Source organism: Micrasema longulum, unplaced genomic scaffold (assembly GCF_059751315.1).
Source record: "Micrasema longulum isolate JH-2025_06_02 unplaced genomic scaffold, ASM5975131v1 h1tg000868l, whole genome shotgun sequence".
In the NCBI taxonomy this organism is placed as follows: domain Eukaryota; kingdom Metazoa; phylum Arthropoda; class Insecta; order Trichoptera; family Brachycentridae; genus Micrasema; species Micrasema longulum.
In genome coordinates, this window is record NW_028278060.1 from 1,352 (window position 1) to 13,601 (window position 12,250).

The window sequence follows — 12,250 nt, forward strand, 5'->3', positions numbered from 1 at the left end:
AAAATGAAATTTTAATTAAATCAAAGTAGGCATTTTCGACACCTCCCTCTGTTCGCATTCAGTCGAGGGAATAAAGGAGTAAACCAACACTGAGAATACATTATTGATTCATTTGTTGTTCTTTTCATTTTGATAAACACAGACCCAACTTATGTTAACACCCAATGAAAGGCGCTTTGAAGTGATTTTTCACAAAAATGTCGCTATACAAATCAAGCAAATATTATTATTATTTATACCTAATGCGTACATAATATGTTTCAGGCCTTATTACTATCAAAAATGGAGTTTGAGGCACAGAAGAAAGTTTTAAAACTAAACAAGGATCCCCCGGCAGACGGGGAGAGGGCACCGCCCGCTGCCACCAAGAAACAGAAGAAGGCGCGACCGCAGCCCCCGCAGCCCCCGCAGCCTCCGCCTGCCCACCCAAGAAGTCATCGGTCAGTATCCTTCCTAAAATAGCATTACTACTTTCCTGATTCTGCTCCTATGATCGCATCGGCAATATGAACGATCGGTAGAACCTGCAGACTAGATTTAGATGCCGTTTGTCGTCACCCCTTCGTATGACATGTTAAAAAAGTGTTTTATATTTATTTATTTTTGATAGCACCCTCTGTTGTCGTATTATTATTTTTTACACACGATTTTGATAATAAAAAAAAAGTGCTACGCCACTTTTTAATCACAAGAGTTAGTCTCTTTTGAAAAAGCACATCAAATTTAAATATTACGAGTATCATCGATTGTAAAAATGTATTTCAATCTACAGGGTGCGGCAGCTAACTTTGCTGATTTGTATTTGGCGCCAAGCCTTGAGGGGTGGTCGTAGAAGGGCGGGGTTGGTCTCAGTCGAAAGGGGAGGTCCTAAAGTTTTGTTTGTCACCTCGGCAGTAACGCGTTTTTCGTCGAAGCGTTCTTTAAGAACAGCCGATCCGCCACTGAACGTGCCTTCTGAACTCAGTTTTTTTTTAAATTTGTGGAAATTTTGTGAGCCAGTTGTATTTGAAAATAAATTTAGTATCTGTTTGTAAAGAATGGTCTGTTTGTTGGGCGCTGTAGTGAGTGCAGTGGATGTGTACAGCCCCCCAGGGCCCCCGGGGTGCTGCGGGGGGGCGGAACCCTCCCCGGAACTGCGCGAGGAGAGAGTGCCCCCTTCCAATGAGGAAATACAGGTTACTATAACAAACTCTCCACTTTATGTAGAATAACTAAACAATAGCAACCAAAATTATACTCCAAAACCTATAATGTACGAGGGTTGTGTAAAAAATAAGGTTCTCAAATATTTTTCAGTTTTAAGGCATTTTTTATTTGAACTAAAAAATACATCATTGGAAAGCTTAATTTCTTAACTATTTTGCAACATAATCACCTATCGAGTGGGGGAACCAGCGCACACAGCGTTGTTGCCGGATTTTGTCTAGCATTTCGCGCGGCGAGTTTACAGCGTTGGGAACCTTATTTTTTACATAACCCTCGTATATATATGTCTTGTGTGTCTGCCTCGCAATTCTTTAATAAATATTTTTTTATTTTCTTTTATTCAGGAAACTTATAGTACAATTACATAGATTTATAGTATACACTGTTAGACTTTAATGGACCAGTGAAGTTTCCATATAATAGTCATTATATTTAAGGTTATCAATTAACTATTTTTATTTTTTCAAGTACAAAAAAGAAGGAAAAAAACAAATTAAAGTAGTTTAAAAATTAAAATCAAAGTAAAAAAGTTATTTGAACAGTTTGTAGTTAGTATTTACATAAATGGAAATAATATAAAAGTGATCTGGTGGTTTGTGGATTACGCAGTGTCCCCTAGATTGTGGTATGTCTAAATGGGCCACTTTTAAAGTTTATTAATGCCTGTAGAATGTATGCTGACATTATAATGCCGAGTATCATTTGCTCGTTGAAATATGAGAATAACACTGTAGCATCACAGTTAATGCAGTGAGTGTTCTTTTCGATATTTCAACAAATTGATTTCAAAGAATACTGAAGTTTGTGGTATATCTCTGTTCTTCTAAGAAAGATAAAAAAATGTGGTTAAACTGCATTTATAACTCAAAACAACCAAATTTAGGCTTACGACAGTGTACTTCTGGGAGTGCGATTTGCTTACCACACCCGAGGTTCCGGGTTTGATTTCTGGCAAGATTAATTTGGAATATTTATTTCGGTTGATGTGGTTTTGACTGCAATATTTCTCAGCTGCGGACTCCGGGGGGCTGGCACCTAAAGCGTAATTCCTATACTACACAGATCAGAAAAGTGAATAAGAAGTTGGTCAAATACTAGAACTCTCGAGTGAGAAATCGTGTAGCTAATTTTCCGAATTTTTATTCTCTCAAATAATATTCAAACCGGTGTGGACCTACCGACTACAATTGTGGGGCACAACGAGTCACTCCAGTATTGAAGTATTACAACGTTTTCGAAATATGGTAGTGCGAGCCATAGCGAATGTCTTCTAGTTTGCTAGGAAGACCGGAGTACAAAAGTATTTACAAGTGCCTCTAGTAAAGAGTAGTGTGCCAGCAAAGTCTCGATAACCACATGGATAATTTGGCCGGCAGCTTTACATTAAAAAAAAATTTTTTTTTACATTTTTTTTTTTTGCACCACAACAGGCCAGGAGGCCTAATTACAGTGGTGAATCACATCACAGAGCACCCAGGCTTGAGAAAAATCACATTTGAATTTTTGTGTTCTCACCGGGAATCGAACTCGGAACCTTCCGTGCGTGAGTCAAGCGTCTTGACCACTACACCACGGAGGCCGCCGGTGTTTGTGAGCACTAGATGTGAGTGGAGATGTTAGGCGTCTCAATCGCACCAGTGTTCTGGATTTTCCAATAGGTAGTCACCTTATCACTCCCCTCTCTTACTAAATAAATCATTTAAAAACCCCACTTACGGTCTAAGATCGATTGTAGATTGGCAGAAAGAAAAAAATATTCTTTGCGAGTTGATTTCTTTGGACTGAAGATTCCGGGACGGAAACTATCGTATCGAAGAGGGTTGTAATAATTTGTACGCAAACCCTGTATCGTCTTTCCGCACAGGGGTCCCAGCTGCGCGCCGCCCTGGACGAGTCCCGGGCCGAGACGGGGGCGCTGCGGGCCGAGCTGGACACCCTGAGGGCCGAGCTGCTCAAGGTCAAGACCAGAAACAAGAAACTCTGCAACATCATCGGCCAGGGAGAGAGTGAGGACAACCAATAAACTATGTAGTGTTCAGATGAAATTCCACCATATGGGGTGTGTTAAAACAAAGATGGCATTCTCCACTTTTGGAGCAATATGCAATGTTTTCCTTAGTACTTTTCCCCGACTGCGGGGATAATTTATTATTTAATTTAATGATTGTTGCCAAAAGTACTCTGTGTGTGTATTTTATTGCGATTAATCGATTATTAATGACTTATTTTAAATGTTTGGTTTTTGTTCCGCAATGTAAAGGAGACTGGGAGAAGAGTTGTAGTTGCAGAACTAAATACGTCGAGTCAAAAATGTTCGAGAGACTGCCCTCTATTTATGGTCCGAAACCTTCTCAGTAGTCAATAGTATTTTTTAAATAAATATAAAACAACTTTGTACTAAACTCCCATTGTCTATGGACTGTTACGTATCAGGCTGGATTCGCCTTGTCCTATAAATTGACTTTTCTAAGAAGGCGGTGATAAGTCAGTGTTAGAGTTGTTTTTTTGTTTCCAAACCTGGGTTCGATTTCCGACAAGGTTAAACATAACAAATGTAATGATGAGAATTTTTAACTATGGTCATTGATTTAAAATGATACATATATGTAATGAGGTTTGGTGTTCTGTCGCTGCAGTGAAGGATAAAGCCCAAGTTCTCGTGGAGACGGAAAACTTGCGCGAGGTGCAGGCGGAACTGAATGCTGAAGTGGCCGCCCTCAACGCCACACTCCAACAGGAACGGTCCCGCTGCTCCTGTGGGAACCGCCAGGACAAGGTACGTTGTTTCACCGTGTACTTTCTAAATTCATTTGTGTGGTTCTTACGATTTCTCCATATATTTTTGCTCGCACGTTTCAATAATATGGACTTATTTCCATATAGATAGAGTAATAACAGAGTTATGTAATATATATATCTTTTTAATGAGGAATAAACTAAAAAACAGCACTGATGCAAAAAAAAAATGTTTATTGAAAGGTGGAGAAAATATTTTAATACGTATATCGTTGAAATCTTAGAACAACGACGGATGTGCGAAAAATGGGACATTGACTTGTCTTCTATATTTGATATTGAAAACGTTTTACGAAGTAATTTTTTTTCAGGTTTGAAAATTAAATATAAATATAACTTACCCAAGTATCAAATGGTATACTGTTGTGCTTATCAATTTGTGACATGAAGTGCCAAAAAAATTCAAACTCACGTAAAGTTGAAGAAAATCACATGCCTCGTTGTTCTACGATCTCGGTCTAATACAATATTTACAGTTGATGGAATGCAATTGCAGTACAATTTTTTGATTTTAAATAGACATTTAAATATCACACTTGAGTTACTTAGTTTTTTCAAAATTATTATTTTTCTCTATCAATAGCAAATTCATAATGAAGAATAATAGAATCAGGATGAAAATAGATGTAATTCCCAACATGTGTGTTGAGTTTGTGATTCACCGCACACTCGCTAGTTTACCGCGCACCCCCATATATGTGCGTGTGTAGGTATGTGCATGTGTTTGTATGCGCTTCTTGATGTGTCTCACTGTAGATTTGTTTCAGCGTTTGGCTACGAAGATTAAAAAAGTCACCTTCCATCCCAAGACGGCTTCTTAAAATCCTCCGTACTGTACACAACATGTACATAATATATGTGGATCTGTGTGATGTGATATTAGCGTATACCGTTACTTCGTCCCGTAACTTTACTTTATTTCTGTAAGATTTTAATATTCCCTCCATTGTTGTGTGTAGTTGTTTATTTACTGTTGCACTTCTAAACTGTTGAACTGTTCTATGCAAATATCGTCGGTATACCGGTAAAACCTCGGGAGTAATAGTTCACTAGAGAAGCCCTTTAGCTCTATTCTATTGAACAACAAACAACAAACATGTAATGGATGGTTTCGATTTGCACTTGCAATTCTCGACCCGAGTACCTACGGCCCCTTGTATCGCTGTAATCTGTAGCTAACTTCGTGGTTAATAATCATAGAATGGTTTTTCTCCGTATGGGCGACTCTATTAGCCAGAGGCGTGTTGTTACTTTAAGGATAAAACTATAGAATAATAATATACCAAAAAGGGCCTAGAATCAAGTTTGCACACATCGTACTGTACTGTGTCAAAAAACCTGCCAAATGCCCCCCCTGCCTAACATCCTGCCTGCGCGTGTGCGCATGCGTGAAGTGGCTGCGTAATGTTGCTGGACCGCGAGCGATATATTATCATAACACAAATATATGATAATTTTGTGTTATGTTTTGTTTTACGACAAAAAATATTTTACTGACTTGACTATAAAAAAAAGTCGGTACTTTTATTAGGCAAATTAATGTAAAAAAAAAACTTAAATAATCATTTAGTAATTAATACTGTTTAATATTATACTAAGGCTTATTAATTGAAAGCCGGATAAAAAATTCAACTACCCTGGCAATACTAACAAAATGTCCACCTTGTTTAATGAACAATCTTTTATACTATTATTTGTGAATTCGCTACTTGCACATGAAATGTGATCCCACCCTATTGCCTTTTGATCCCAGCAGTATTTTGACCCTTAAAATGACACAGTACGGCATAGTTGAATTTAAATCGGCAATTTGGTACTAAGCGTAACTAATGGCCAAAATGTAAAACTACTCGTGTATGAGTAGTTTAGTCGGCTTCAATAAGATGCGCGTATGCTTCTGGACCATTATAATTATATGGATAAAAGCCTCTAAATGCATTATTGCCTGTACTGAGAAAAATCAATTTGAATGTTTGACTCGACAAAAGTCTTTTCCGGGCCTCTTTTTTCATGTTTTGGACAGGATATGTGTCTGTGAAACCATCTTAGTTTCTTAAAATGTTTCCTAGATCAGATTTCGAAATTTAAAAATTTGGTGAATGGAATTATTGGTTTTCAACAGAAAACCTTGTCATTTAGATGGTTTTATCAGCACGCCGACGATATATTACTTGAGATTTATATATCATTAGAAAATACGTATTATGTAATATATTTTTAACCCCTTCGGTTTTGTGCTTATTTGAATTAAATTTAAAACAGCTCATTGAACAAGTTTTTTTCCTCTCTAAAATATGAAATTGTTTAGAGGATTTTTAATTTGAAATTACTTTTCCATTGATCTTTTAAACATAAAAATACTTAAGCTTGTTTATTTTATTGGCATTATGATTTTCTAATATTTTCCCGTTCACAAAACAACTCGATAAGAAATGCAATATTTACAATTATAATTTTTTTAAATTTAGAACTCTCCAACTGAAATATTTTTATGTCCATATTAATGATTATGAAAAACAACTTGATAGGGTTATTAAACATTCGGACGCACTGTTTATATCTTAACGTAGTTGTATTTACTCTGTATTAATTTTTTATCATTTAATTAAACAACTTACACGACAGCGGCCAGTGCATAAAATGGTAGTCAAATATTTAATATCTTATTTGAGTTTGCAGATTTGGGAAAGTTTATGAATTTTGTAAGAAGCTTAAAATAATAATTTTAGTATATTTTGAGAGTTTCGCTTTGTTTAAGTCTAACTTACCCAATGTTACTTTTTCTACTGAAGAAATGAGAAGTGTGAATATGAGTTATGTGCATTTATAATGTTTTGTAGTTTTATATTCTCGTAAACATACAAATTCACCCTTGTAATGAATAATGCATGTTTATACATTTTTTTGGTTTGTTTTTGTAATCTAGGAAAGTTGCCAAACCACGCTTTGAATTATTTCACCATAGTTTGATGTTATCGAATATATTTATGGATGCCTAATTTTGTTTATGTTGCATTACTATTTTTGCTCTTGTAGTATATTTTTATACGGCACCCCTCACATTTATATTATTACATTTAATGTTTCTCCATTTGTCCAGCATACAGCCGTCATAAGCAAAAAGGCAGTAATTTTCAAGTCATATTTTGAGATATGACACTTTTTACTTTTTATCAACTTTGTGTTAATAAAATAAACCTCTAATTAATTATAAGTAAAAACACAGTATGTCAATTGTTTCTAAAGCATAAATACAGCACGGAATTTTTGCTTATCATTTCTAGATATTGTGTTATTGCTTAAAAAACTTTAAAAAACATTACATCGTTTTTGTAATGAAATATTTTTTCACTTCTCATTGCCATATGGTTTGGAATTTTTTACAGAACGTAGTGATTTTTGACAAAAATCTGCTTTTCTGCTTATAACGGCCAATATAGCTATTGTCATCATCTATTTGCTTTTCTCTACCCACATTTCTTGGTGGAACTTCATTTTAATTGTAATTAAAAAACCTGATTTCATCAGTGGCTGGGTTTTGTCGTGACTCACATTGTCAGACCGGCGGGAGGCTAAACAAACTCTTATATTAAATACAAGTGAAAGCGGCAAAGAATAATACCGTAAGGTAATAAACTCAAATGATATTTAGATCGGGTTGTGGTCCTGTGGCTAGTGTCTCGGACTCACGGACCAAAGGTCTGTGGTTCGAATCCCACTCTACCCCAACTCGATTCCCATTTTCTAATAGTGAGTTATTTACAACTCGTTGAAAATGGCCCTCAAAATTAAATATTTGGGTAAATCATAAGAACGCAAATATTTATTTTTTCTAAAAAAAAAAAAAGATATAAAATTGATTTTATGCTTTCAACCTATGTGAAATTTTATTTAGTTTCCCGCAGTCTGAAGATATCGGTCACTGTTGAGAATTATAAATAAAAGTGGAAAACACTGAATTTAGTATTTTTTGGTATTATATTCAGTAAAACCCCTAAATTACGTTTTTTAAGGGACTGACAAAAAAAAGTAAATGCAAGGAAAATGTAAATGGAGTGTAGTGAAAAAAAATAATTTAGCAAATGATTTTTTATTCAAAAAATTATGCAGCAATGTTTGAACCATTTTTTTATTGCAACTTTTAAAATATATAAATGTCTGTAAAACACAACAAAAATAAATAAAAAATAACTCACCAACAAGTATAATGATGGAGACTAACTTCAGACTCTTGCGCTGTCAGTTTTCAGTGAGGATTGCAATTTTTTCTGATCAGTAAGTTGGTACAATGATTAGAGACTAACTTCAGACTCTTTAGTTGTCCTAAACACGAAAATGCCACCATAAATGTTCGCTATGCACATTAAACTGTCTTTAAAGACTAAATTTTAAAATTACAAATTTCTATAAAAAAGTTGGTATAATGATAGAAACGAACTTCAGACGCTCGGGCTGTCAGTTTTCAGTGCGGTTTGCTAATTTCTCCCAACATTAATTGCGGGAAAAAAATGTAAAACTGGGTTTTTAATGTTCTAAAACATTAGAAATTCAATTGGATGGGAGGTAATTTTGGGGTTTCACTGTATAATGTTTACTATTATCATAATGTGAGTTAGGCCAAACTAGTGCTTGGTCCTTTACTTTGGAGATTTAGTGCTAAATTAATATTCTTAACTGTTTTGCAGAAGAAACGACCTCCCGCCATTGATAAGGAGAATTGAGAGTCCGAGACATGTATTATATAAGAATAAGAGATAAGCCCATTGTATACCACAACATATTCATTGTGAGAGCTTCCTGTAATGTATCGCTTTACAAACATCCTTACTCGAACACCGACTTACTTGCGATCACCCGACTAAGTTTTCCCTCGTGCATTTGTGACGCATTCCATTTTATGCCGTATTTATAGAATGTAGAATAGATTCATTCAGTGAGAAAATAACAGTATTTCGTAATTGCCGTTACAGGCAATTCACACCTTCCAACGTTGTCATATAATTTAGTGAACCGTGTGAATCCTCAACTGAAAAGGATATAATAATTTATCCAGTGCAATTATAGATACATACCAGTTAATGGGCGGCAGGAAAACATCCAACGGGGACATTATAGTTTCTAAATATTATTGTATTGACTAACGATGGATACATTTACATGAACCTGTGTGTGTATGTGTTTTGCAGAACAAGCAATAAAAATAATACTCGAGTACAACATTTTTGTTAAAATCTTCTTGAAATTATTATTACCCACATTCTGTTAAAAAATTCTTCTTTTAGGTTTTGATAATAACTGCGCAAAATTCAATTGTAAACAATGTGTATGTTGGGATAACTTTGTAACTTGGTCAAAAATTTATTACAAACTAAATAGTATGATTTGTCTTAGTGATGAGTGTTGTTATCCTTTCGGCTTATGAAACATTGTGTCTTATGTATGTAAGAGGTTTGATTAAAAAATACACAGAATTTGTTAGTTTAATTTTTAAAACTTTATTTTTTAGTATTAATATTGTCTCCTTCAAAGTAATCACCATCGGATATAATACACTTATGTCCTCGAAACATTTCTGGAATTTTACTTTTTGGTATGGCCTTCAGTTCCGTCAGCGATACGGTGTTTATCTCCTTTATGGTCGCGAAACGTCGTCCCTTCATGATCCTGTTTATCTTTGGGAACCAGAAAAAATTGCAGGGGGCCAAGACCGGCGAATACGGTGGCTGGCGCATCAGCGCAGTCTGGTTTTTCGTTAAAAAGTTGCAAACAAGTTGCAAGGTGCAAGCATGAATTTGGCAGTCCCTCGAGCCAAAAAAAAAATATTTGCGATAATCGATCTGTATGAGGCACCAGCTTCCTCTGTCACCTCTCTAATAGTGATTGGGCGATGGGCAAGCAAACTATGTTTGATTTTGTGGATGATGTCAACAGTAATCGATGCTCTCGAAGACCGTCTTAGAAACATTTATATCAATTGTGAATGGCTGTTTTCTTCATGGCAGGCTCTCCGCAGCGGATTCTACATAATCCTCTGCGCCGTCATTTTGCTCTTGAATAATCTCGAATTTGTTTGTCAAAAACCAACTACGCGTCCAAAATGGGCGAAGATCGAGAGATTAATTATAAACATTTATATCAATTTAGAGGAAAAAATAGGCTCTTACAATAATTGCGTATTTAAATTCAAAATTGAAATATTCTGTATATTTTTTTATCAAACCTCATCCGTATATCCGTTTATTTCATGAATAATAATGAACCTTTGCATGTTATTGTGTAACTATTCAATGTTGTTTAAAGTGAAAACTGAATTACTCTTCAATACGCGGAAATGAACACTATGGCACATTCCAAGTTTCTTGAAAGCTAATAAGGAAAATGTGTAATTATTTGGTTAGTAAAATCAGTGAAGCAGTATTTTTGACATTTCATTTATATTACTCTGTTTTAAATATTTGCAACACATTAGTCTAGTAAAAATACAGTCGAGTAGAATTGAAAAATAAATAGTTTCTATTGTTAGAACATAGTAAATATGTATTAAAGTTTATTTGATTTAAATGTGAAATGCACGGAAGATTTGAACTTGAACAAGTAAACAATGGAAACACATCAATACTCATTATTGTTGATATGTTATTGTAATGTCCCGAGAGAAGTCAGAATTTAATTTTTTAAATGATTTAAAAAAGAATTTCATTTTAATCTCAAACATGTACTTTACATATCAAGGCTATACTGACAGAATGCATTATGCATCAGTCTTTATATATTTAAAATATTTTAAAATCTGTATTACCTATATGCCTAAGCGCAAGATGTTGATTTCAAATTTTATGCTATGCCTAGAATAAAGGTTACTCTTTCAAAAAAAATCAAAATAAAATAAAATTGCGGGAGAAATAATACTTTGAAATAATAAAAAAGCTTTAAATGTGATTATCTCGAAACTTGTTTTAATGACTTAATGCATTCTGTCAGTGGAGCCTCGATATTGTCGTTGCGGCGGAGATGTCTGTCAGTGAACTTTATTTTTTTAAAGGATGATTTCTCATTGAGATAAGAGAAAAAAATAAAATGACTTAATTTTCCTTTTTGTTTTCATCAAAAGACAAACGGTTTTTTCTCGCAAACAATTTTTAAAATGTTACCTAACAAATATTGCCGGCGCTACGACGATACGTACATATAGTATGTCACGGGAGAACAGAAGATTGTTTCATCGCAAAGTTTTGTGCTGTCTGGAAATGGCATTTGTGATATTCCACCGATGTATCATATTATTCTGTATTAGCTAAGACTGGTTATAATTGTTATAATTTATTATTGCTAGTGGAAATTACATACAAATGTTTTCTGTTTAAGCGAAATGCTATATTTTAACATTTTAAAACTGTTTCCCTGTCCACTGTTTTAAGTGAACAATTCGTAATTGATAGTCGTCGGTATAGTTAAGTGTTCGGTTTTCCAGAGTCAGAAGAAGTTTCGGAATATATTTTGTCACATTTCATTAGACGGGAACAGAGTATGAAGTAAATCCTCCCGGAAGATAATTATATAATGTTCGGTTAAGGTATCAATAAATACAAAACAAATAATACTGTTTATTTATTTCCTTTCATTCTTTTTGCAGTTTTCTATAGTAAAATAAACCGGATAATGTTGAAATATTTATTTTCTTTAAAAAATTAAAAGTTATGAAATATTCACACAATAATATGAAATAATGGAACTTAATATCTATTGTACCCTAAATAATAATCCAAAATATTGATTGCGTTGCCGAGACTTTATTTATAAATAAGATCTTAAAGGCCCGAGACTCTTAAAACCGAGTCTCGACGCTCTTTTTACTGACACCATAATCTTCTCTGGGACCGGAGGACTCGCCCGAGGTGGAGGAATCCGGCTCCTGCGGCCGATAATACTCCCTAATTGTTATAACATAATATTAACATGTTTCAAATTATAGTCCAGAAAACAGTTTACCAAGAAATAAAATAATGATAGATTTCACTTGAATATGTATTCCAATATTTTTTTGTACAAAATTTTCAACCCTCTCGAGTTGCTAATTTTAAAACTTAAATGAACTTATCCACCGTTTACTTTATTGGAGGTTATGTAATTAGTAATCGGGATATATTTATATTGTTTAAGCTGCATACTTATAAAGTAAATTAGTACGTTTAATATCTTCAGTTAATTGGCTAAATTGTATACTAATACAAATAACTTTTACCGCTAT

The 12,250-nt window shown here is 34.4% G+C and overlaps 1 protein-coding gene across 1 annotated transcript; it reads left to right on the forward strand.

Moving 5' to 3' along the window:
- Positions 1–282: 282 nt before the first annotated feature.
- Positions 283–9,378, forward strand: LOC148278518 (uncharacterized). The gene is made up of 5 exons (XM_088231284.1): positions 283–440; positions 1,037–1,175; positions 3,071–3,212; positions 3,843–3,982; positions 8,688–9,378. The coding sequence occupies exons 1-5, from the start codon at positions 283–285 to the stop codon at positions 8,721–8,723; spliced, it is 615 nt and encodes a 204-aa protein (XP_088087410.1). The 3' UTR covers positions 8,724–9,378.
- Positions 9,379–12,250: the final 2,872 nt, after the last annotated feature.